This window comes from Rhinolophus sinicus, chromosome 4 (assembly GCF_057876585.1).
Source record: "Rhinolophus sinicus isolate RSI-liver-muscle chromosome 4, RSI-T2T, whole genome shotgun sequence".
NCBI lineage: Eukaryota > Metazoa > Chordata > Mammalia > Chiroptera > Rhinolophidae > Rhinolophus > Rhinolophus sinicus.
Window position 1 is genome coordinate 78,543,801 of NC_142504.1, and position 27,809 is coordinate 78,571,609.

The 27,809-nt window shown below is 40.8% G+C and overlaps 1 protein-coding gene across 4 annotated transcripts; it reads left to right on the forward strand.

Annotated features, from left to right (window-relative positions):
- The first annotated feature begins 217 nt into the window (after positions 1-217).
- Positions 218-27,784, forward strand: LOC141573156 (calcium-binding tyrosine phosphorylation-regulated protein-like). 4 transcript variants are annotated; one of them, XM_074340217.2, is made up of 6 exons: positions 1,081-1,124; positions 3,627-3,794; positions 3,893-3,946; positions 14,510-15,751; positions 24,488-25,095; positions 27,296-27,784. In XM_074340217.2, exons 2-5 carry the CDS (start codon positions 3,647-3,649, stop codon positions 25,084-25,086), a joined length of 2,043 nt encoding a protein of 680 aa, XP_074196318.2. In that variant the 5' UTR covers positions 1,081-1,124; positions 3,627-3,646; the 3' UTR covers positions 25,087-25,095; positions 27,296-27,784. The 4 variants fall into 4 exon arrangements, with proteins under 4 accessions (XP_074196319.2, XP_074196318.2, XP_088654067.1 ...); XM_074340218.2 differs by lacking the exon at positions 27,296-27,784 and having other exon boundaries at positions 218-1,124; positions 3,634-3,794; positions 24,488-27,280; XM_088797941.1 differs by lacking the exon at positions 27,296-27,784 and having other exon boundaries at positions 24,488-27,280.
- The last annotated feature ends 25 nt before the right edge of the window (positions 27,785-27,809 follow it).

The window sequence follows — 27,809 nt, forward strand, 5'->3', positions numbered from 1 at the left end:
TTTAAAATGTGACAAGAGGGAGCTTGTCTGCCACATAATAGGCATTTGGTAATAATTATTGAATAGATGAATTAATATCCCTAGAAAACGCTGTGTGCAGCACAGATGTGGAATTGGAGTTTCAACAATGCCTCTATTGCAAAGTACTCTGGAAGCCATAATTTTTCTCTGAATTAAAGTTTTTGGGTTTTTTTGTTGTGGTTATTGTTGTCAATTATATGCACTGAGGATACTTACTGGTTGATTTCTAAAGATTCTTGTTGCATTTTAAACCTTTGAACATCGATTCTAATGAAGGCTGCTTAGAATCCGATGCTCCTGTCTATGGTGTTAATGTCCAGCACAAATATGTGAGCCTGACGGGGTGAAAGGGCAGACAGTGGGTATTTTAAATGAGTCAGCGTTCCTTTCGTTGGGTAAAACTGAGCTGATGTGATACACAGATGCAACTCTAAGACTTGCAACCTGTTGCTGGCAAAGGTATGATTTGGGGAGGATAGACTGTGGCTGAGGTATTGTAAGAATCCGAACTACCGAGAAACTGGAAACTGCAGAAATAATGCCAAATTTGTCCACGGGCCAGTTTCTCAGGGGGAAAAGTACTGTGTCGCGTAAAATTAGTGTCTTTATATTGGTGTTTGATGTGCACACCGTGGCGAAAATTACTCTTTGACACGGTGACTCGAGAGTAACGGATTATGGGAGGATGGGTTGTGTGAAGAGAGGAGTTGACAGCAAGACAGAACAGGCATAAACCTCTTCCAAATCAGCTCTTCGATTAAGCGCCCAAAGCGGAGAGGCTGTCACCTTGACCTACACCTGGACTCCTGGGTTTGGAAACGGCCGTTTCCTCTGCCCTTTGGTGTCCTGCCAGAAAAGCTCGCAGCCTGCCACGTGGCTGGCGGAATTCCGGCCTTTGTCCCTTTCGGCTCCCTATTGGCTGGGACGCCGAGGCCCCGCCTCTTGTCGTGGCCGTCCCTGGCCGGCTGCGTGGGCTTGGGCTTTATGAGTCACGTGCTGACGTCCCCAGAGGTATAAAAGGCCGGGCAGGAGCCGCCCTCCTTTAGGAGCGCGGGCAAGGGGGCAACGGAGAAGCTTGTTCGAACGTAGCCGCAAAGGAGGAGGTGGGGCGGGTCCCCCCTGCGCCCCGGAGGCAGTTAGGACGGTTCCTCAGTGACGGGAGAGGCGGAGGGCCGCCCGGGTGGGAGTGGGGGCCGCTAGGGAGGGGCCGGCCACACAGGTGAGTGTGGCAACAGCCGGCCAGCGCCACTGTGGCCGCGGGTGGCGGACCCGCTACCTGCCTCTCCTGAACCACTTGGCTTATCAGGATGCCCGGTCTCCCACCTTTCACTGCCCTCTCCACCAAGCAAACCAAAGGGCAAAACCAGCCCAGATCCAGCGCGTCCCGCAGAGCCGGCCCAGGTCTTTAGGGAGGGCGTGGAGTGCGGGTTAGGTTTGGAGTGGCTCCGAAGCCCCCCACTCGCATCTTCAGTCAAAGGCACTGCTTCCCAGGAGGGTGTTACCCTGTGGCAGTGGGTAAAGGAGGTTCACAGTTTGGCGCGCGGAATGTGGGTTCTACATTTGTTAGCTTTGCAAAAACGTTCTTTAAAGAAGAGACGTGGGAGCAGTTATTAAGCTTTCACTTTCAAACAACCCTCACTGTCTGTACTTGTGACTTTTCCCCTTGATGTAGTGAGGCTTGGTGTCCCAGTATTTCTCAAGTTGCTCAGCACAATTCCTGGTACAGGATTGCGTTGTAGGACGCTCAGCATTCCTGGTCCTGGGGCACTAAATGTCCCCACGTGTTCAGATAGTCTGGTGGGCTGGAAGCGCCGCCTGTGTTGAGGAAGGTTAAGATCACCTCATGGCTGCTTGCCCCCCAGTTTGTGGCACCAACTGCTAACTTCCTGCAGAAAGTGTGTTTTGTTAGCGCCCACGTGGCTACTGATAAGCCACTTTGAAAACATGACCCATGCACTTACACTAGGGTGCAAAGGATGTACTTAAAAAAAAATTATGTATGTATATAAATGCATATGTATGTATGTATATGTAGCATATAATTACTGCCTATGTCCCTTAACATTTAGCATGTGGGCCTGCCAACCCTGCATACTGTTTTCGGTTTTGTTTTTCACAAATTTTTTTTTAATGGTTTAAGTCAGTGCAGTTATTTTTAATTGTACTCTGATAGTTTCATTTCCTTAAAGGATTCAATACACTTAGTTATAGTCTCAAAGGGTTTGCTCTGGCCAATCCAGCTTCATGTTTTTCCTGACCTTTTTGAAGATGAAATGTACTTTCAATTATTCAGCATTTTGCTGTGACACATTAGTTGCTTTTTATTAGAGCTTGGCCCCTTGTATAATTGCTGTAACTATACTGCCTCTTAGCTCCATGCTACTTGTTAATCTGTTTACTGTAGGGTTGTTATGAAGGACATGGTACATTATGTCACACACTATTCTCCTCTGTATGAGGACCCACAGGAGAAATTTCTCGTGGGTCTCAGTGTCCAGAATAGTTGTGATTCTCCTAAGCTACTGATTTTTTTAATGTCAGAAAACCTGAATCACTTAACCACCAGTTTCCTTTCTTGTGATGGCTGCTTGGTAGCTCAGGGACTGATGTGACACCCCATCTTTTATCAAAGTGTAGGGTCTGGGGCTTTTATTGGAATACTAACCTTCCCTGTAGCTTCATCCTATTTTTCCTACCATAATTTTTCATTTATCACTGGACTGATTTCCTTCAATATTTAATTTTGTTCTTTATGTGTATTTATAAGCCTTCTTAAACCTTTTTTAGAACACAAAAGAACACACACACACACACACACACACAGTTTAGGGTGGCAACCTCTGCAATTCTGAGAATTAGTTTATACTATGCAGTACCCTTGGTGCCACTTAAGATCCAGATACTAGGGCACAGGTTAAGGAAGGATATGAGAAAAGAAAGAGGTGCACCTGGTGGTAGGTGGTACAATACCACATATAACTTATACCTATTCTGATTAACATTAAAAAAATTAAATATAAAGCTAAAAAATGTATACTTAGATGATCAATGTCCAGGGACATATTTAGAAAAATGTATATATATAAAAGAAGACATTTTCTTGCAGAAACCCTACTTTGTAGCTCCATTGGATAAATGTACAGAAAAGTCAGTGCCCATGTGTTTTGGAGGGATATAGTTTGGACACAGATAAGCTTAATTTATTTTTCTTGAAATTTTCTTCTACAAAGTATCTACTGAATTTTACAGAAACAAGTTTTTTTTGTTTGTTTGGTTGGTTTTGTTTTTTTTCCTGTTTTTTTTTGTTTTGTTTGTTTGTTTGTTTGTTTTTAAATATCCTGTAGTGTCTGTCACAGCTTTTCCCATGAATTTCTGTAATAGTACTAGATTGCTCGCCTGTACATAAAAACCTACTGGTAATGTCATTTTTTAATCTTTTTACTATCATCAACAATTAGCCTATTTTACTAGGATAAATTTTAAGAGATTAGAACTAAAGCTAATAATTTTAATAGGAGATATATTTGTTCTTAGAAACTATAGTTAACTCAAATATTTTAATAAAAGAATACACTATGAGACTTTGTTCTTCTTCATTATTTGAGATTACAGACATCTGCCAAAAATGATTTCTTCAAAGCCCCAAATTGTCATACCTTATGGCCTCAAGAACCTGCTCGAGGGAATTAGCAGAGCCGTCCTCAGAACCTGCCCGCAAAACATCACCCAGTTTGTAGCAGTTTATTTTGAAGAACTTATTCTGTTTAGAGAAGGTTTGTTATTGCTTTAGATAGTATATTTGTTGCTCTGGAAAAGAAAGAATTTTAAGTTGGGATTTCTTGTATGTGATTTCCTGTATTTATTCCTTCAGGGAATTCTTGTCTGGATATAAAAGATCTGGTTAAGCAATTTCATCAGATTAAAGGTAAGTACCGCAATTGGTAATAGTATAAGAATACTAGTTATAAACTATCGCATCATTAATAGCGTACATCAAACTTCAGAGAGATGCCCACAAATATTATCTGTTTAATCACACTGTTTATGTTTAAATAATCAAACGGATGCTTAGTTTTTTATATTGAATCAGGTGTTTTTTAAAATCTGGGGACTGACATTTTGGAGGATTCTAAATTTTAAGAAGGCAAAAATAGGACACATGTATTGAAAACCATTTGGTACAATGAGAACAGGATTTGTAAACTGGGACTCAAACTTTTCCAATATGCCCTGTCTTTAAGGAAGTACAGTGACCTTAAAAAGAATTAGATTTTGTAGTAATAAAGACTCAAATTATAATGAAATACATTACTTAGGAAAGTTGTATAAACTTTCACCGTAGAAGATTTTTTGTAAAGAAGTTTACCACGCCTTTTTTCTCTCCCCATGATGGTTTAACTGCAGTCCAGGTTGGAGGACAGGAAATCACTGAGGTGTCACTGACCATCTATTCTGTATGTGTCTCTATGTAGTGAAGAGAGAAGTTTTTCACAGAAATTGGTCTCTCCCAGGCTCTTTGACATAGGGCTGTATATCTGCTTAGAAAAACAGTTGTGTTTTATGTGTATAATGTGTAAATGTCTATCTTACGCAAACATGACAGCATGAAACTGAGTTTCATGATGAAAATTTGTGAAGATCACTATAAACAAAAAATATATTTTGGTCAAATCCCAAGGGCAGGAACTCATGTCTAAAAGAATGGTAAGAAAAAGCTTTTGGAAGAATTTTGTGTTGAAAATGGAGACTCGTGTTCAGTGTGGGAAACAAATAAATTCTGGCTGACCACCATTTTGGAATGATCGTAGAGAAAGAAAACGTATGATCAGTAAAGTTTCAGCCAATTTTGTATTCTACTATTGTGTGATGTTAATAGATAACATGGCCCTGATAGAGACAAATCAGCAGTAAGTCATGAGCGTTTGGACCTGCGTGAACAGGACACCCATAACAGAAACCAAGATTAACACGAGTCAAGCATTTGAAGGGGCAGGAGAGTGAATGGCTGAGATTCAGGGATATTTTATTGCCCAGTCTGGCTTCTCTCCTGCATGGTCCTGATGGCATTCTCAGCTTACCATGGGAAACAGCTCTGGGATTTGCTTACCACCAGCAAGGTGTACAGACAAGTGCTAGAACACTGATCCTCTCCCCCTCCCCATAAGCCTGGTTTCCCAAGCAGTCAAGGTGATTATGGCCTTTGGGCATGTGTCCTCTGTACCAGGAGCTGTTTGAGAGCTAGGGGAGTGTGCAGGCTTACTGTGTTTGAGAGTGGTGATGAAGTCAGTGAATCTTTATGACGAAATGTAACTAACTGGTAGCCTTTGATGCGAATTTGTTTACTGAACAACTTACCCACCATTCCACTTAGCAAGTAGACTAAACTAAAGTGGTTTCTGGTCCAGCTAGGTTAATGTCTTTGACTCTCAAGTGTTCAAAATTAACATAGTGAATTAATGGAGCAGTTATACTTTCAATGGAGGTAAGGGGCAGGCGATACTGCTGCTTTTCTCTACTAATAACTACAGATGTCAAGGAAATTGATGTAGTGTACAGATAATCCTAAAAATCAGCTCACAGTGTGGCTGTAGAAGGCAATTGCTCTTTAGGCAGCAGACTAGAAACGAACACTGCTTGTTGAGTTTAGCGAGCAGATGGGAAGGTAATATGAAGGGATGACCAGAAAACATAGAGTTCAACGTTATTGTCTAATATCAGTTAGGCTCATTTCTCTGTTGGCCTTTTATTGTCATCCTAAATGGAGAAACTGGATCCATTAACTCAGGTCCTACCATAGAGACGGCATGAGTCCACCTACATCCAGGAAAGCATCACTATGGCGCCTGTTTATCTGGGGATAAACAGACACCATAAGGTTCCCACTTGGTACAGGGCATTTCCTCCCCCGAGTGACATCCTCCTAACCCACTGACTGGTTTAATTCCCCAACTGCTATTCCTGTGGGAGCTGTGGGTAAATTTGGCTGCATGGTTGTTCAGTTCTCTACAATAAAAATTGGGTTTAAGAGGCGGCATCTTCTCCTTCCTCTAAACAGAACTTAAGTGGATCCCAGTATTAACTATGGATGGTGGCACTTACAATACCCTACATGTTCTATTGGTGCAGAGGACTGTGGTTCTCCCAGGCTTTTGGTGACTCGCAGTATGGGGAAATTAACCATTCTTTGAGGACTAAGTCAAGTGACTTATACTAGTCTTTCAGTCTCTTCAGTATGAGGCTATATCTAAAGTCTACATGAAGTGTTAGAACTTGATGATGTGGGCAAGAGCTAACTGCCACCCCTAATGCACTGTTCTCACTCATCTCCCAGATGTGAGCATGAAAGACGTGTGTTTCATAAGAATGTTCAGCGGGATGCTGTATCCTCCAAAGTTATTGCCGATTGGTTAGTTCACTGCCTAGCAGCACTACCTCCAAGCTGCCCATATGCATGGAGAGCATGGGGATGAATACATGCCTACACATATCATTTCTTTGATTTGAACTCTTCATCCTGGGATTTTTCTTAGAAGGAGCCCCATTCTTGGTAGGCCTCACCATAGGGCCAGTAGTGTTTGACCATCTCCCCAGTGCCTTCAAAATGTTATGCAGAGACAGGTGATGGAGTAGGGAGGAGGAAAAGAAACAGACATGGGAGCAAACTTTTCTCACCTTTCTGTTGTCTCTCATCTTTTCCCACGTTTTCTGGAGCCTAGGATCTTTAAGATGGTCCCTGACTTGGGTATACCCGAGCCTTCATTGTGGCATTTCACCCACATATGTCCATTTCTAAAACAGCTCATACTATGAAACACATTCTTGGATCCCCCTCTTGTTTTTCTGCAGTTTGATTATAAACAGATCACATGACCATATGAATCAACAAAAGCTCCCCCACTTCTCAGTCTTCTCAAGCGAGTTTCTTCATTATCCAAGTAAATCATTCATTGGGGGGATTTTAGAAACTCAGGAGTTATTTTAAGGTGAAAGAGTTGTCTCTTAAGTGCCACCATTTAGTATATGCTAGGAAAAGAAGAAAGAAGGGAATGGTATTTATTGAGCACCTGTTTTCTCCTAGGCACTTACAATATATTTTGTCAGTCAAGACAACTTTACAAGGTAGGGGACATCATTCCAATTTTACTCAGAGAAATCTGATGCTTGGGCGTGATTAAATAACTGACAAGCTTCTAAATATTAAATAATTGGTAGAGTTAGGATCTAAACTTAGATCTTCCTAGAAGCATTATTCATTCTCTTTCCACAATAGAGTCAGTAATGTTCTAGCATCGCTCTGGAAAAATCTTAAATTCTTGAACTAAAAGAGTGAAGGGAGAGGTATTTAAGCTCCCCTTTCCCCCATTATCTACCACTATTTCACTTCTTCCTCCCCTGTCACCTTGTGTGGACCTGAAAACTAGATTGAGTTAATTCTGATCTTTTCACCACTCAGTGAAAAGGGCAGTGGTTTCTCCTTCAGAGAATCTCAACACCACTATCACCTCCATTTCCCTAAACCTAATTGAGTCCAGTTTCCAGTGTCAGCCTCCAGCAGAGGTAAGGAAAACCACCTCTTTTGAAGAATCAAGAAGGCCTAGCCCACCTGCATCCCCAGCTGAGTTACCCTGTTAACTTTTCTAACTGATCCTGGACATTCTTGGCTTGGCCAGATACTAGCAATCATACTCAGGAACTGCTGCTGATCTTTGGGCCCAATTTCAATTCCTATGCAGCAACACAGTAGTTATGCATACCATTCAATATTGTCTTGAGTTACTTATTCATATTAAATATTCATAATAAATGTGTTTACTTTCTTATGCCAAATTCTGTATTTATGCATTATTTTTCTAGTTGGTTACACATACTTTAGGCTATACACTCTTACTAAACAAACAAGGAATATAACTATTTTGGGACGATCCATACTAAATTTTGGGAAGCTCTGGTGCTACTCAGCACTTTTCTGAGTATTTTTTCAAGTAAGGTTATTCTGATTCCCTAAACACAGAGATAGGTATTATGCCAAACGGACCCTTTTGTTTCTTGAGTCTTTCACTTGCCTAGGCGAGGTCATAAACAATTTTATTACCATGGTAATAATTTCATGAAGATATAAAAGGTTTGAATGATCATCTGTGATGTTTTGGGGAGGAAGTCTTAGGTCCTCCGTGGGTCTTAGTTCTTTCCCATTCCGGTAAGATTAATCAGTTGGGGAACAGGCTATACTAAACAAAGGAAATAAATTATCGAGCATGGTATAGTCAAGAATTGGGGTCAGATTGTCAGACTAGGGGCAGAAACATAGGGTCAGCATTAAGAGAGGAGGGGGCTGGGTGGGAAGCAGACAAGGCAAACCAGGAAAGCTAGAACAGGAAACCAGGTTGCCAAGATGAGAGCAGGAGCACAAGGAGACAAGAGTCAGTATGTGAAAGAAGAACATCTTGTGCTTATAACGTCTCACTCTGCTATCCAGAAGCTTTGGTAGGTCCCCTTATTTCACAAAATCCAAACTCTTCAACGTTGTAAGGATACTTTTCAAAAATGTTAAACTAGTGTATTGAATTCAGATAACCTCTAATATTTCCTGTTCTGTTTATCTCTACCCATTGAAGCATTCATTTGCTTTAAGGGAAAGGCAAATATAGCCTGGAGGAAGGAAGTCATTGCTCAATATTGAATTTCCAAAGTTCATAGTAAGAAAAGTAAAACTTTGGAGTTTTGCAGGAGCCTGTTTTTGTTAACATTTTTTTGGAATTTTCAGAGCTGATTTTTGATTTAAAAGCCAAAGCTACCAGAATCAAGTTTTTACTTTATATGAGCCATAGAGGAGGGAATAAAAACATAGGATATAAAGTCTTTTCCTGCTGCAAAGGAAAGGGAAATGAAAGGTCCTTCTTGGCAGTGGGATTGTGGTGCTGGGGTGTGGGTAGTGTATGAGAAGTGCTAGCTGACATTAAAATGATGGACAAGGAAGGAAGGTAGAATCTCTGATCAAATCTTTTACAATCTGGGCAGAAGGGTTGTTTTTTGCTCTCCCCTGTGCTGTCTAGAAGAACGCATGCCTCTCAGAGTAGCTGTGTGGTTAGCATGGCCCTGCATTTAGCATGACAGATGCTACATTCAGTACCTACACTATTATTATCGTGATCAGAGATTCAGTTGAATTTGTTGAATAAAAGAATTTCATTTAAAGCTATAGATGATAAATAATGGGAAATCTTTCTCAGATGGGCCTAAGATAATATTTCTGGTTTCCTGTGACCTATGTGTGGTTTTCAGTGGGTTCAGATGTGTTTAGATTGTCCCAGAGTGCTGACTAGCAAGGAAACTCTTAAAAAATTATATGTACTGTATATATTCCAAATTTTCAACTTTAAGCACGCTACTTAAGTTTTCCACCTCCAGTCTTTATCTCCTGTCTCTTCTCCTATTAATCACCTCTCCTATCTCCTATTATGTCCTACTTCTTACTTTCCTGTTGTCTTTGACAATGTTCAGACTTCCTTTTAGTGCTAAAATATGCCTTTTTCCTTATTCTTCCTTGGCAGTTATATGTCCCAGCACCCCAAGTCTCCATATGAGTTCTGCTTATTCAAGAATTAAGGGGGAAAAGGGGTGGTAGATGAGGGTAAAGTGGAACAAATATATGGTGATGGAAGGAGAACTGATTCTGGGTGGTGAACACAATGGGATTTATAGATGCTGTAATACAGAATTGTACACCTGAAATCTATGTAACTTTACTAACAATTGTCACCTCAAAAACTTTAATTTAAAAAAAAAGATTTACTGTATGCTTGGATCTTATCTATCTTATTGGTTCCATGGAATTTCAATATAAGTATTCTACAATGAGTTTTAATCAGTCACTTTATTACACTTAAAAAGAATACTTAAACTTTTTACAGGAATGAAGACCTTTAGCTGTGCTGTTAATTCTGAGAGTCTGTGCAGTTTTATTATGGTGGTGGTGGTGGTGGTGGTTAGTTTAAGTGGAAGCAGTTCACTGAAGTCACATTGGGTTCATCTTCATAAAATTGATAAAATCAACCTGTTACCATGAATGTATCTCAGCTCTTTGTCTTCTTGAAGGAAAGAATTCAGTCAAGAGACAGAGTTTGTGCAGCATACGAGATCTGACAACTAAGTTCGAGAACTTGTTGCAGTGATGTTGCTTTTCTTTTTTGATATCAGAGGGATTATACATTATGAATTTGTACCAACTGGACAAACGTTAACCAAGCTTACTATTTGGAAGTGCTGAAAATGCTGCATGAAAAAGTTAGACGACCTGAACGTTTCGCCAACAATTCATGGCTCTTGCATCACGACAATGCACTAGTTCACACGGCACTGTCTGTGAGGGAGTTTCTAGCCAGTAAACAAATAACTGTATTGGAACATCCTCCCTACTCACCTGATCTGGCCCCCAATAACTTCTTTCTTTACATGAAGATGAAGGAAATATTGAAAGGAAGACATTTTGATGACATTTATGACATAAAGGGTAATACGATGACAGCTCTGATGGCCATTTCAGAAAAAGAGTTCCAAAATTGCTTTGAAGGGTGGATTAGGCGCTGTTGTCAGTGCATAATTTCCCAAGGGGAATACTTCGACGGTGACTGTAGTGATATTCAGCAATGAGGTATGTAGCACTTTTTCTAGGATGAGTATGCGAACATAATTGTCAGAACTTGTGTGTGTGTTTATGTGTGTATAGTCACAGGAGGTGGAGTACAACATAGGGAATATAGTCAATGGAATTGTAACAGCTATATTTGATGTCAGAGGGGTAGTACTTTGGTGGGGTTGTCACTTTGTGGGGGCTGCAAATGTCTATTACATTGTTTTGTACACCTGAAACTAAAACAAAACAAAACATAAAAACAAAGAATAAATTTAATCAAGGAAGTGAAAGACTTATACTCAGAAAATATAAGACATTGAAGAGAGAAATTAAAGAAGATAGAAATAAATGGAAACATATACCATGCTCATGGATAGGATGCATTAATATAGTTAAAATGTCTATACTACAACCACCACCACCATCACCACAATAAAACTGCACAGACTATCAGAAGCATTAATATAGTTAAAATGTCTATACTGCCAAACAATATATAGATTCAACACAATCCCTATCAAAATACCAATGACATTTTTCACAGAACTAGAACAAATAATCCTAAAATTTATATGGAACCATAAAAGACCACGAACAGTCATGACAATCCTAAGAAATGAGAACAAAGCAGGAGATGACACACTACCTGATATCAAATTATACTACAATTCTATAGTAATCAAAACAGCATTATATTGGCATAAAAACAGACATATAGATCAATGGAACAGAATAGAGAGCCCATAAATAAATCCATGCCTATATGGTCATTTAATCTATGACAATGGAAGCATGAATTTACAAGTCTATTTAATAAATGGTGCTGGGGAAATTGGACAGATACACGCAAAAAAAAATGAAACTGGACCGCTTTCTTACACCACATACAATAACAAACTCAAATTGGATTAAAGACTTCAATGTAAGACTCAAAACCATAAAACTCCTAGAAGAAAATATAGGAAGTAAACTAAGCTCACAGATATTACCCTTAGTAATATTTTTACTGATATACTTGGCAAGGAAAGCAAAAGAAAAAATAAACAAGTGGGACTACATCAAACTAAAAAGTTTTTTCACAGCAAAGGAAATCATCAACAAAACAAAAAGACATCCTGCTGAATGGGAGAAGATATTTGCCAATGATACATCTGATAAAGGGTTAATATCCAAAATTTATGAAAAACTCATACAGTTCAACACTAAAAAAAACAACCCAATTGAAAAATGAGCAGAGGACACAAAGAGACATTTTTGGACACAAAGAGGACATACAGATGGTCAATAGACATATGACAAGATGCTCACCATCATTGATCATCAGAGAAATGCAAATAAAAACCACAATGAGATAGCACCTCACTCCTGTCAGAATAGCTGTCTTTAGTAAATCAACAAACAAGTGTCGAGGATGTGAAGAAAAGGGTGCCCTCATGCACTCTTGGTGGGATTGCAAAATTGGTGCAGCCACTGTGGAAAACAGTATGGAGGCTCCTCAAAAAATTAAAAATAGAGCTACTTTACGACCTAGCAATTCCACTTCTGGGTGTTTATCCAAAGAAATCGAAAACACTAATTTGAAAAATATACGCATCGCTATGTTTATTGCTGTGCTATTCACAATAGCCAAGATATGGAAACAAACAAAATGCCAACTAAATAAAGAAATTGTGGTACATTTATACAATGCAGTATTACTCTGCCAAAAAAAAGAATGAAATCTTACCATTTGCAACAACATGGATGGAACTAGAAGATACTATGCTAAGTAAAATAAGTCTGAATGAGAAAGACAAATACCATATGATCTCACTTATATGTGGAATCTAAAGAACAGAATAAACAAGCAAACAAAACAAATAGATTCAGAGATACAGAGAAAAAACTGATGGCTGCTAGATGGGAAATGGGTTGGGGATAGGCGAGAAGGTGAAGGGATTAGAAATTTGTAGTCACAAAATAGTCATGGGGATGGATATCAAATACAATATAGGAAATATAATCAATAACGTCAGGATCGTGTAGGGTGCAAGATGGGTACTGGACTTATTGGGGGGATCAATTCATAGATTCTGTAGATGCCTGACTACTGTGCTGTACACCTGAAGATGATGTAGAATAATATCAAATGTCAACTATACCAAATATATATATATATATATATATATATATATATATATATATATATATATGGTCATGGGATGTAAAGTATAGTATAGGGAATATAGTCAATGATATAGTTACAGCCATATACGATGTCAGAGGGGCAGTAGACTGGGAGGGGGGTTTTCACTTTCAGAGGAGGTATAAATGTCTAATCATTATATTGTTTTATACACCTGAAACTAATAGAAAAAAGGGAAAAAATGTTTGGGAAAGGATTATACAAGGTTTACCATAATAATTAAAATAAATATATAAAGAATAACTAAAATAAATATATGCATAAATAATATATGCAAAATGTATCAGTAATCACGAATACAATATGTCAAAAACTTAATTTCCTGATTTAAACTAACTGAATTTACTTTCAATTGTCAGCCATTTTAGTAGCCTGTAAAAGCTTAAAAAGCAATAATAATACAAACCTATCACTATTTGTTATTTAAGAAAGTAATTTTATATCCTCAACAGTGCTTAGTACAGTGTCTTAACACAGTATAAGGACTAGCTAAAGTGTATTAGTGGATAAAAGGCTTTGTTAAAAAGTGGGTGAGGGAGTCCCAAAGAGTGAATGGTTAGGAAAATGGGGTTATTATTCTAAGTAAGAGTAGATGTAGCTTTTCTTTTTCTGTACATGATCATTTGGTGTTGGATTCACGTCCAGAACAAGACACCTACACCTTGAGTTTACAAGAAATCAGCAGCTACAGTGGAAAGAGACATTTTCTTTGGGAAGTATCTGAACATATGAACATATGTCTCCAAATCAAGTTTTGACTTGAAGCAAACACATTCTTGTAAAGCAAATTCTACTTACAGATTTCATTATGATATTAGGGGAATGCATCCCCAAGAGAAATCCTCGGTAAAGTCAGCAGATACGAAAACGTTCAGTGAGGTGGTTACACAGGTGTGTGGGTGACAAGCACAGGATTTCAGTTTTCCAGCTCTAGGAGTTCCTATGTCATCAGCTGCCTTGACCTCCCAAAACTTCCAAGGAATTTTCCTCATGCCTGAGGATTCAGAGTCCATACTGATGGATCCAGAGGTCACTTTTCTGCCCCTCTGTCTGAGGCAGAAGGAATTTGGCTGCATTATTATGCCGTGCCAGGGGGTGCTACCATTTTTAGGTTGGAAAATGTGATGTTTCCTAATGTAAAAATACCCTATCATCCTCAAGTTTTCCAATTCGTGAGGATAAAATTAACACACAATTTCCTTAAATTGAGGAATGCCTTTATTAATATGACAACATTTGTTTCATTACTGTTATTATACCAGCTGAAGATTAGGCATTTATTGGCCACGCTGAAGTCTTTTCCCCGCTTCCTTAGTTGTGTGTGGAAGTTTGGGTCAGCAGCTTTTTGCATGGAGGTTTTCAGCTTCCATATTTCTAGGCAGTTAGGACCTTTCCCCTGATGCTGACCAGCCAGAAGTGGTATCTGGTTACTAGTTTTGTCACTGTGCTACTTGGAGTCCCTCATTTCTAAGGAGATGAACTGAGGTCTTTTGAATGCATAGGACAGGAATACTTCCTTACACACTCGAATCACAGATGTTAGAAAATAAAGCAAAACCCTTTGTACTTGTGTATATATATGACATTTGAACACTGAACCTCTTGTTGCTTTCTTTAAAATTCTTCATTTCTGGGATATATGCTTATTAATCATCTTTTTTTTTTTTTAGTTGAGAAGTGGACAAAAGGAACAGCACAAGAGAAGATATCCAAAAGTGTAAAAGAACCAACAGAAATACCTACCATTTCCCAAGAACCTACACGGATACAAAAATCTACGGACACAAGGGAGGACGGTATAGCTGGACCACTGGTTAGCAACAAAACCACTCAGTGCCCTTCAGCTCATGCTGAGCTGCTCCCAGAGCTTGAGGAGACATCCGAAGCAGTCTGCGGTCCTTCAAATCCATCCACGCCCAAGACCACCACCCCACCCTCATCACCATATCCAGCAGCTGTCTCCTCAGAGTTGGCCTATGTCCCAGCTGACCCAGTTCAGTTTGCTGCTCAGATGTTAGGTAACGTTTCATCTATTCATTCTGATCAGTCTGACGTTTTAATGGTGGATGTGGCAACAAGTATGCCTGTTCTTTCCAACGAGGTGCTGAGCTCAGAGGCTGCTGAAGATAATGTGGTGGCTGCTTCTGTTGTGTGTTCTGGAGAGGGGGTAGCAATGCAGGTTGTAAACTACACATCTGTCCATGTAGACTTGGGTTCTAAACATAAAGACGATAAGGCTGAACCATCCACAGCTCCCTCACTCCCCTTGCAGGATGAACAAGAACCTCCTGCTTACCATCAAGCTCCTGAGGTCCCTTTGCAGGCTGGTATTGAGGTTACATCAACCATTCATATATCATCCATCTATAAAGATGAGCCTGTGACTGAAGGAGTTGCTTATGTGCAGCAAATACCAGAACAAATAGCCGTCCCTTTAAGCGATCATGTTGCTTGTCTTAAAGAAAATGAGCTGTCCCCACCAGTTAGTCTCATACCTGTAGGCAAGACAGCCTCAGACATGTCTGAAAAATCTGCAAAATGTGCACAGTTGGAGGATGCAAAATATGATCCCTCAGTCTATATGGAGGGAGAAGCCACAGTTGTGATCTCTGACAACTCTTTGAAAGGCCCACCTGCACAATCCCTGGATGCAGAGGGCTCTGCCAAAGCAGTAGGCTCTGAGAACTCTCTGCACCTTGACGTGGAGATCGTTGCACTAGTGCCTGGGCAGGAAGAGTCATGTGAAAACTCTGCATCCCAGGAAAAGGAGGTCAAACCCTCTGGGGAAGCTGCAAAAGCTGGGCACTCACGTGCTTCTAGTGGCCCCCTTCCTCCTGTTCCAGAAGGTTCTACTGAACTAGAAATTGAACCAGAATGGGAAGCAGCACCTGAGCAAGGTTTGCTGGAGCCAGGTAAGAAAGTTAGATACTCACAAAGTTGAAAATTACTTTCCAGTTCACATCTGTATTTCAGGTAACCATCTAGGTAGGCTCTCTGAAGGTTGGTCAAAAGTCTTTATTTTCAAGGGTTTTTGAAATGCCAAACCTATTTAAAGACTTTGTTGTATTTCAAATTTTACTCTCATGAGATGAGCGATTTTAAAGTGACGTCACCAAAAGTTGTTCTCAAGTTTGGTCAATCAGCGCTTTGTGTTCTTCTTTTGAACATATTATGTAGTGAAAAGCGTTAGAACCTGCTGTCAGGGACAAACATATTCGTGTGTTCTGAATACTCCTACTGAAAAGCTGTGATGAGGGGATGTTGGTTTTAAATGTCTCACTTGTGAATGTAAGGTCAAACTACAACAATGCCTTCACATAGGCTATGGCATTTTAAAAGTGAAAGAAATGGTGGTGTGTTGGTGCTTTCACATGGAGGCAGGAGCCAGGAGCCAGGTTTGGGGAGTTGGTCAAGCACTGATTTCCTGCCTGCGAGCTTCCTCAGCTGAGGGAGCAGCTTCATAAGCAGTTGGATGGAGAGAGGATGGGTCAGGTTGAAGGTCTGTCTGTCACACAGGAGCCAGGAGGTAGCAGCACCAGAAAGGACAGGCAGGTGCTTGAGCCATAATGGACGCAGCTGAGATGATGGCTTCTTCTATTAGTTCCCCCACAAGTGCCCACATCAAGCTGCCTTTGGCTGCTGAACTATCGCCATGGTTTTCCTGTGACACAGATGGGATTTGACCTCTGTCTCCATCTAATTATGGCATTTGGTCTGCCCACCGTCCTGCCCCATCTAGACAAGCGCAGCGGTCCTTGTCCTGTTGAGGATAGATGGGACGTGCATGAGCCAGCCTCCCCCATTTCTTTTGCAGAAACTCCCTGAACTTTGACTCTTGCTAGAGCCAGAATGTTACCAAAAGGACTGTTAACCAAGCAGGTGTTTAGAGAACAAATTGTGTCTGGTAGTGTGACAGGGGTTCTGCACAGCTGAAAAGGCAGAGGCCGTGCTGAGAGTATAGTGTGTGGGCCTGGCATCACACCTGTGGCTTATGCAGCACTTCATACCAAGTTACTGTTCTCCAGTGCTTCACTATTTCTCAAGCAAGCGCTAAGAGGGGCGTTAACAAAAATACTGAAGACTTGGCTTGTGCATCTGTTTTAAGTAGCTTCAAGAAAGATCCATTGAAAGTATTTGAAGCTATTGAAAACATACTAGCTTAATTGTGTGCATAGCGTAGTCTCTTCTGGGGAAGCGACAAAACTGCAGCAGTGACAGAGGGCCCAGCATTCAACAGAACTCGGCACATTTGGGCGAAGTTCAGCTCTTCCATCAGGTACCTTCTCTCCTCCGTCCCATCTTCTAGGCTGCAGTCCTCCAAGGCAGTGCCGTCTTCATTAGGAAAGTCAAAGCTGACATTGTAGAGTCCTTGGTATAAGCAGATGGATGGCATGCCTCGATCTCTTAATGGACCCTGTGGGACCAACCAGCCTTTTACTGCCACTTAGGACCTACGATTTAAGCCTTTCCTAAAAGCGGTGTTCTCTGGGGTTCTGAGTCCTAGATTATCAGATGTTTTGTGCATGGTAACAAATTAATGGGAAATAATACAGTACCTGAAGGGCCAAAGATATTTGATTATGTGATCAAAAGATGACACATAGTGCAGATTTCTTTAGAAAAGAATATAGAACTGGTGCAAGATCGTGGATTAGGTAAACGCTAATCCTACTGCATCCCAGGATCATACCAAAACAGAAATAAATTCTAGAACAATCAACCTCAAGAATCATCTGAAGAGTAACTGAACAGAACACCTATAACTAAAGATATAAAGAAGAGGCCACATTGAGACTGGTAGGAGGGGGGGGAGATGTGAAGCAGGCTGACCACCACCCCATGGATGGTGGGACCCTTCATGGGCCAGGAGGGATCCCTCAGTGGCAGAGGTTCCCCCTGAAGATGAGAGGTTCCAGCCCCACTCCTGGCTCCCCAGCCCAGGGGTCCTGTGTTGGGAAGAGAAGTTCCCATAGCATCTGGCAGTAAAAATCAGCGAGGACTCTGTCTGCCCTTCCTGATGGGGTAGAGGGTGGCTGGAAACCCAGATGCCCTCTTATAGAACCAGCATATGGACTTGCTTACTTGCGGGCACTCACCTGGTTTCTGGTGGAGGGGCAGTAGCTCAGGAGGCCCAGGGACATGCGGGGAAGAACTGAGTTGTGTGGTTGTGGGGTGGGAGCTGGAGGGATAGGAGCCATTGTCCCTGTGTGGAACCTGATACACGTGTGTCTTACAGGAGGGTGCCATCTTTTCAGAGATAAGCCCTCCCCCAAAGGGCCAGGTCTCAAACCACATTGGTCTGGTGGAATGTGCACATGTGCATTGCCTTGGTGATGCCCTGGGTCCCTGCCCCATGCATAGCTGGTGCTACATCACACAGGACACTCTTGACTGCTGGCCTGCTCCCCCCCCCCCATACACACACAGGCTGTAGAATCCTTCTACCATGGCTGCAGACCCACCGTAGCACAGGAAAGGTTTACTGGGCTGTAACCCAAGACTTGTGCAGCAGCATCTCTTGGGCAGTTTTTAGGAACCTGTGTGCCTGAGACAAGAAGTGACTGGCTGTGGTCTTTTCAGGCATTTTTGTGGAGTGATCATGGGCTCAGCACCAGTATGGGAGATGAGAGATTGCACCAACTTTGTAGAAAGCACCAACCAAACCTCTTAGATCCCTGGAATCACACCCTGCTCACTAAGAGCTGCATGCCAGGTCACTCTGAGCATCTGGGTGTCTGGCCCCGCTCCACAAGATGCAGAGGCCTTTTACAACAGGGGAGGGTCTGCGATGGCCTAGGGCTATTTTGTTGGTGGTCAGTGACCCAAAACCAGTGCCGCAGCTACACTTAGGCAGCTCTCAGGGATTTGCGAGCCTGAGGCAAACGGTGGATGGCTATAGTATACTAAGGGCATTTCACAAAGTGGTCACAGGCCAGGCACTGCCTCGAGGTGAGTGGTGGCTGGTAGTGGTGTTCTCAGGGTGCTGTGCAAAGTGGGCACTGGCTGGTCACTAGCGTAAAAACTGCATCTGCACTAACTTTGTAAAAACCACTGGCCATGTCTCGTGATTCCCTGGGACTCTGCTCCACACAGCTAGTACTGTATTGCCAAGTGTACCCTCAACACTGGGTCATCCAGCCCGGACCGTGTACCTAAGGAGACTATTTATTTCAACAGCTGGGCCTTACAGGCACTGGCAGGTGACAGTAAGCTTAGAGGGCACTGGGCCTTTTGCTAAAGTGCCTCAGGTGGTAGCCTGCCTCTGTTCACAGCGAGACCACCCACACATGCCTTCAGGTCCAGCACCAGGCAGCAGCCAACCAAATATAGCTTTGTGGTCCTACTAGGTAGCTGTGGGCTGGTAAAGGGCAAGGCTGAAATTGGCCTGCACAGGAGCCCCTTCAAGAGACACCAGAAACAACACACCCAGAGGCCAATTTCAGACTATACCAGAACACTACCTGGCTAGCCCCACAAGGGTCACACCCAAAGGAGAGTCTCAACAGACACAAGCCTGCAATTGCAAATCCTCTGAGAGGTCACCCCCACACAGCAGCTCATATACAGTGGGAATAGCCAATCCTCACAGTCAGCCTGGGAGTCAATCCCACCAATCCGCCAAAACCAATCAAGGCTCAACTACAATGGAACACACACAACACACTCAAGGGACATTCCTGGAACACACGCACAGGAAATTAAGGCGACTGCACCATTGGACCACACAGGACACATACTACATAAGGCCACCCAGAAAAGACTGAGAGACATAGGAGATCTATCTAATACATAGAAGCAAACAGAGAGAGGACGCCAGAATGAGGAAACAAAGAAACATGTCCCAAATAAAAGAACAGGAGAAACCTCCAGAAATAGAACTAAATGAAATGGAGCAAGAAATTTACCAGAGTTTAAAACACTGACTATAAGAATGCTTAAGGAATTTAGTGAGAATTTTAACAAAGAGATAGCAAGCACAAAAGAAGGACATAAAAACCATTTTAAAAAAACCCAGTCAGAAAGAATAATTGAAATGAAGAATACATGAGAAGGAATCAACAGCAAATTAGATGAAGCAGAGGATCAAATTAGTCATTTAGAAAACAAGGTAGAAGGAAACACCCAATCAGAACAACAAAAATAAAAAAGAATATAAAAGAATGAACATAATTTAAGGGACACTGTGGGACAACATCAAGTGCAGCAACATTTGTGTCATAGGAGTACCAGAAGAAGAGAAGGAGCAAGGGATTAAGAACCTATCTGAAGAAATAATGACTGAAAACTTCTTTAACCTGGCAAAATAAATAGAAATACAAGCCTAGGAAGTGAAGAGTACCAAACAAGATGAACCCAAACAGGCAAACACCAAGACACATCATAATTAAAATGACAAAGGTTAAAGACAGAATCCTAAAAGCAAGACAAAGACAACTAGTTACTTACAGAGGAGTTCCCGTTACACTGTCAGCTGATATCTCGACAGAAACTTTGCAGGCCAGAAGGGAGTGGCAGGAAATATTGAAAGTAATGAAAAACAAGGACCTACAACCAAGATTACTACTGTACCCAGCAAGGCTAACATTTAAAATTGAAGGAGAGATAAAGAGCTTTCCAGAGAAGAAGAAAACTAAAGGAATTCATTACTAAAGAGCCAGTATTACAAGACATGTTGAAAGGACTTCGTTAAGCAGAAGAAAGGAGAAAACAAATAAATGAAGATTAAAAATATGTATAATAAAATTATAATAACTATGTACCTATTTTACTTTAAATGTAAATGGAGTAAATGTTCCAATCAAAAGACATAGGGTAGCTGAATGGATAAGAAAACAAGATCCATGCATATGTTGTCTACCAGAGACCCACACCTCAGACTGAAAGACACAGATTGAAAGTAAACAGATGAAAATGGATATTTCACACAAATGGAAATGAGAAAAAAAGCTGGGGTAACAATACTTATATCGGATAAAATAGACTTTAAAACAAAGACTATAATAAGAGACAAAGAAGGACATTATGTAATAATAAAAGGGTCAATCCAAAAAGAGGTCATCACCCTAGTAAACATCTATGCACCTAACAGAGGAGCACCTAAATTTATAAAGCAAAGACTCACTGACAAAAAGGCAGAGATCAACAGTAACACAATCATAGTAGGGGACTTTAACACCCCACTGACACCAATGGACAGACTTTCCAGAAAGAAAATCAACATGGAAACAGCGGCCTTAAATGACATACTAGAGCAGATGGATTTACTTGATATTTTTAGAGCATTTCACCCCAAAGCAGCAGAATATGCATTCTTTTCAAGAGCACATGGAACATTTTCCAAGATAGGCCATATGTTAGGCCACAAAATAAGCCTCAATAAATTTAGGAAGACCGAAATCATATCAAACGTCTTTTCTGACCACAGTGGTATGATACTAGAATTCAATTACAAGGAAAAAAACCCTGAAAAACACACAAATTTACAGAGACTACATAGCATGCTATTAAACAATGAATGGGTCAAAAATGAGATCAAGGAAGAAATCAAAAGGTACCTTGAGACAAATGAAAATGAAAACACATGGCCCAAAATCTATGGGACACAGCAAAAGTAGTCCTAACAGGGAAATACATAGCAATGCAGGCCTACCTAAAGAAACAAGAAAAATCTCAAATCAACAATTTATCTTGACTCATAAGGGAAATGGAAAAAGAACAGCAAAATAAGCCCAAAGTGAGTACAAGGAAGGAAATAATCTCAGAGCGGAAATAAATGAAATAGAGACTAAAAAACAATATAAAAGATCAATGAAACCAAGAGCTGGTTTTTTGAAAAGATAAACAAAATTGACAAACCTTTAACCACCCTCATCAAGAAAGAAAAGGAAGACCCAAGTAGAAATGAAAGAGGATAAGTGATAACCAACACACAGCAATACAACAAATTTTAAGAAAATACTATGAGTAACTATACACCAACAAATTGGAGAATCTGGAAGAAATGGATAAATTCCTAGAAGCAAACAATCTTTCAAGGCTGAATCAAGAAGAAACTGAAAATCTGAACTGACTGATTACTACCAATGAAATTGAATCAGTAATCATCAAGTTCCCACAAACAAAAGTCCTGGACCAGATGGCTTCACAGGTGAATTTTATAAAACACTCAAAAAATGATTAACACCAATTTTCCTCAGACTATTCAAAAAAATCCAGGAGAGGGGAAGGCTCCCAAGCACATTTTATAAGACCAACATCACCCTGATCCAAAAACCAGATAAAGACATTACAGAAAAACTATAGGCCAATATCCCTAATGAACATAGATGCAAATATCCTCAACAAAACAAACCGAATTCAGGAATACATTAAAATGATCATATATTATGATCAACTGGGATTCATTCCTGGTATGCAATATTGGTTTGATATTTGCAAATCAATTAATGTAATACACCACATAAACAAAATGAAAAATAAAAATCATATGGTCATATCAATAGATGCAGAAAAAGCATTTGACAAAATCCAGCAGCCATTTATGATAAAAACACTCTCAGTAAAGTGGGACTACAAGGAACATATATATGCCAACATAATAAAGGCCATATATGACAAACGCACAGCTAATATCATACTCAATGGGGAAAAGCTAAATGCATTCCCTTTAAGATGAGCAACAAGACAGGGATGCCCATTTTCACCACTTTTATTCAACACAGTCCTGGCAGTTCTAGCCACAGCAGTCAGACAAGAAAAAGATATAAAAGGCCTCCAAATGGAAAAGGAAGAAGAAAAATTGTCGTTATTTGCAGATGACATACTATATATAGACAAAGATCCCACTAAAAAACTATTAGAACTGATAAATGAATTTAGTGAAGTAGTAGGGTATGAAATTAGTATTCAGGAAAAAAACAAAAAACAGATAGGACTACAACAGACTAAAAACTTTTTTCACAGCAAAGGAAATCATTAACAAAACAAAAAGACAACCCACTGAATGAGAGAAGATATTTGCCAATGATACATCTGATAAGGGGTTAATGTCCAAAATTTATATAAAATCTCATACAACACCAAAAAAACAAACAACCCACTTAAAAAAGGGTAGAGGACCTGAATAGGCATTTCTCCAAAGAGGACATACAGAAGGCCAACAGACATGAAAAGATGCTCAGTGTCACTGATCATCAGAGAAATACAAATAAAAAACCACAGTGATACCACACCACTCGTCAGAATGGCTATCATCAATAAATCAACAAACGAGTGTTGGCGCAGATGTAGAGAAAAGGGAACCCTCGTGTACTGTTGGTGGGATAGCAAATTGGTGCAGCCACTATGGAAAACAGTATGGAGGTTCCTCAAAAAATTAGAAATAGAACTACTTTATGATCCAGCAATTCCACTCCCAGGTATTTATCTATGAAATCCAAAACACTAATTCAAAAAAATATATGCACCGCTCTGTTTATTCCCATGCTATGCACAATAGCCAAGATATGGAACCAACCAAAATGCCCACCAATAGGTGACTGAATAAAGAAATTGTGGTACATTTATACAATGGAGTATTACTCTGCCATTAAAAAGAATGAAATCTTACCATTTGCAACAATATGGATGGACCTAGAGAACATTATGCTAAGTGAGACTGAGAAAGACAAATACCATATGATCTCACTTATGTATGGAATCTAAAGGCCAGAATAAACGAGCAAACAAAACAGAAGTAAACTCATAGATACAGAGAACATACTGATGGTTGCTAGATGGGAGGGGGTTTGTGGATGGGTGAGAAAGGTGAAGGGATTAGAAAGCAGAAATTGGTAGTCACAAAATAGTCACGGGGATGTGAAATACAGCATGAGGAATATAATCAGTAATGCTGTAAACACTATGTAGTGTGTCAGATGAGTATGGCTCTTATTGGGGCATCACTTCATAGATTATGTAGATGCCTGACCACTGCACTAGACACCTGAAGCTGATATAGAATAATACTGAATGTCAACTATAATTAAATATATATACAAATATATGTGGAGATTATATATAGTCCTGGGATGTAAAGCATAGCATAGGGAATATAATTAATGGTATTGTAATAGCCATGTATGATGTCAAAGGGGTAGTAATAGACTTGGTGGGGTTATCACTGTATGAGGGGTGTAAACGTCTGATCATTATACGGTTTTGTACACCTGGAACTAAAAAAAAAAATAACTGCAGATGACTTAACCCTTTTTTCAATGGCATAAAACACTCTTCAATTGATTTTTTTTTTTTTGTAAAGCCAAAATTGCTGAGTTTCCATTTCCTCTTGAGGTCCCTGTAGAAGCCATGTCTAAAGTTTAAGTACCTGGAAACAGCACCTTAGAATGAGATTGCTTCTTCAGCCACAACTCTAGTGTCCTTGCCAGTTTCTATCGCAGCACTGTTCTCATTTTCCAACTGTAGAGAATCTCATTTCGCATTACCAAACACAATTTACTTAGCCCTCTCTATAACATGCTTTATGGCATATACTACTACGGCTGTTTGTTTATATGTAAAAAAAAAAAAAAAAATTTTTAGAGATATTTCTGTGCATAGCACCTGGTACAGAGACCAAACCTTTAATGCCTACAAATTCTTTTTTATAGCAATAGCAACAAGCGAAGCAGGACAAGCACCACCATATTCTAACATGTGGACCCTTTATTGTCTAACTGATATGAATCAACAAAATCGCCCATCACCACCACCTGCTACTGGGCCTTTCCCCCAAGCAACCCTCTATTTACCTAATTCTAAGGATCCACAGTTTCTGGAACATCCACCGAAAGTTACTCCTCCAACTTATGTGATGATGGACAACAGCACGAAGACCGGGGCCCCACTTTTTATTCTAGTAGGCTCAAATGTTCAGGAAACGCAGGACTGGAAACCTCTTCCTGGACATGCTGTGGTCTCCCAGGCAGATTCCTTGAAGAGATACGCTACAGTCCAAGTACCCATTGCGGTTCCTGCAGATCAGAAATTCCAGAAATACCCCCCAAGCCCCCGGAATGCTAGTCCTCCTCCAAGTGGACAAGATGTCCCCAGGCCACAAAGCCCAACTTTTCTTTCTGTTGCTTTCCCAGTAGAGGGTGTAGCCAAAAAGGGTTCAGGATCTGGTGACAAATATACTCCCTTTGGGAGTTATGGTATTGCTGGAGAAATAACCGTGACTACTGCCCATGTTCGCAGAGCAGAAACTTAAAACTGGCAGGTAAATTTCCATACCATAATATGTGGCAGTTTTCAGCATTGTGATTTGTTAACCTGGAGACTGAGATATTTAAAATTTAAATTGAATCGAGATATGCAATGAGTTGGCTGTCCTCCAATTTGCTGAGGTTATTGTCTCCAGCTTCCTTACCGCCTAATAAATGCACAGCCGTGCATTGCACCATGATCACTCACTCCAAGGATCTGGTGCTCAGACCGGAACCAATCACCTCTGAATACCTCCTTCTGTGTCTAGTCATGGACGATGCTGAAGGCGGATGGATTTAACAAAAAATGAAAACCATTCTTAGTGTCGCCAGAGGCCCATGGGGATATCCAAGAGAGGACTGCACCCAGAGCAGTGGTGTCCAGGTCCTGGTCTCCACGCAAGAAAGGCTTCAAGAGGGAGACAGATGTAGGAAAGCACGGGGAGTTTATTGAAATGAAAGTACACACGAGAGGGAAAGGTGGGCGAATTCTGAGCAAGTCCCCAGGAGGAAGGCCTGACCGAAAGTTTTTATCCCTCCCAGGGCAGTGACGTCCCATTGATGTTGCTCCTCGGTTTCCCGCTTTTTCCTTCCTTATTTGGTTTCTCCAGAACTGTCATGGCATCAGATGCATGCTGGGAGTCGTAGTAACCACAATGTAAATGAGATTGAAATTAGCTCAAGGTCAAATCCCGGGCATAGGGATTAGCTTTCCTGGATGAAAGAAACAGTTTTCCTCCAGCCACAGGTGTCAGATACACTCAGTTGCTACTTGTGTAACCAGTGAGGTTCCCCTTTATATCCTGGAGAGTGTGGTCAATTTCCTAGGCTACTTATCCCGTCTCATAAAGTGGGAATTTACAATCTACAGTAGTACCTCGGTTTTTGAATGTCTCCATTGACGAACATTTCGGTTTATGAATGCCGTAAACCCGGAAGTAAATGCTTCAGTTTTCGAACATGCCTCGGAAGTCAAACATGTCACGAGGCTGCCCCTGAGTGCAAGATCCTGAGGCCTAGCTGTCGGCTGTTTTTGAACTTTCATAACTTGAACGGTCTTCCGGAATGATTATGTTCGAAAACCGAGGTACCACTGTAGTTGCCATGTCGAAGGGGTAGGGCGGAGCAGAGACCAGACTTAATAAGAGCAGGGAACTGGACAGCAAGAGATTATCCAATCAACGCAGTAAAGAGTTTTCCCTCCTAGAGTGAGTATTTACAGCAGAGTGGAAAGATTGGAAACACAGTAAAGAGCTCAAGAGCGCATTGGAATTAACTGTCGATAGCACAGTTTTATCAATCAATTAAAAAAATTTTTTCATTCCACAAGTGTGACATACTGTGCTAGCCCCTCCTCCTCCACTTGTGTATAGGAGAGTGAGCAAAACATGGACCCTACACTCAGTGGGGGAGGTTAAGAAAAAGGAAATTGTGAAGTGTGATGAAGAAAACAAACAAGGTACTGATACAGGCCCTCCTTTATTTGGCCCAGATGTAAACTGATATATGAATGAAAAGAGCCAGCCTTGCAAAGAGCCCATAGACAGAGCCCTAGGGCAGGAAAGGTCATTAGAGTTCCAGACACTGCAAGTCGGCCAAAATGAGACTGGCTGGGAGGAGCTGGGCGAGAGTACATGGGAGGATGTTGGAGACGTGAAGAGGGGACCATAATTTCGGGTCCCTGCATACCAAGAAAGATTTGGAATAAAAGTTCAATGAGAAACTAGATGAAGGGTAGATCCTGCTGGCTGAAAACCAGTCAGGAGGAGGTCATCAGAGGAAGTGGGGAGACGAGCTAAGAGTATATAATACCTAGACACCAATGAGTTCAGTTACTTAAAGCATTTTGTGGGGATTTCAAGCTGAACATCTGATGGACAAAAACTGGATTTCATTCACAGGCAGGTTCAAGTATTACAGTAACTATGTTTAAAGTGACAACTCTTAGTCATCAAAATACCTTAAGGCCATGTGCATTTACTCTTCTCCCCCTTTTTAGACTTTTAGTGGAATTGTCAAAATGGCTGTTTTCAGGATATGTTAGGATATGTTCAATGCTAGGATAGGTTAGTGCAAACGCACAGGTAACTGATTAGTTAAGAGCCTAGTGCCAGAGAGCAGGAGGGGAGATCTTGCATTTCTGATCTACTAGTTTCACATGTTTTATTTCATGATTAAATTTAAACAATTCGATGCTTATGTTATTCCTAACAGATGCGGAAAATGAGGCTGCTTGAATCGACCTTCAAGGTGGAGTCTGCCACTAAGTGTAACGTATCAATAAACTTCACGCGAGCAGAAAACCTTGCATTCTTGCTTATTTTGTAATTTAGGAGGTATACAACCAAACACAAAAAGCCCTTAAATCTTTTCAGACTCGTGACAGTAGCATTTTCCAGTTGTTGCACACACTGTAAAAACAACCAACCATTCCCAGTGTAGCTTTTCTCGCCAGGTATTCCCACTCGATAATTGTGTATTTGTCATTCACGCATTCAATGAAGTGAATTTGACATTCAATGAAGAGCAGCACCTTGCTGTAACACCGTGTGTATTTCCCCAGAGACTACTCACTCCGACTGCCTACTCACCACTGTGTTGGCCACGCAGCTGGTGTCTCTTGGGCACTGGGGTCTGTGGCACCACAAGGACTTCTTTGTAAGGACAGTCTTGATGATTTAGGATAGCATGAAGTGGCAACGTTAGCACATTTGAAAGTTTCAAAGAA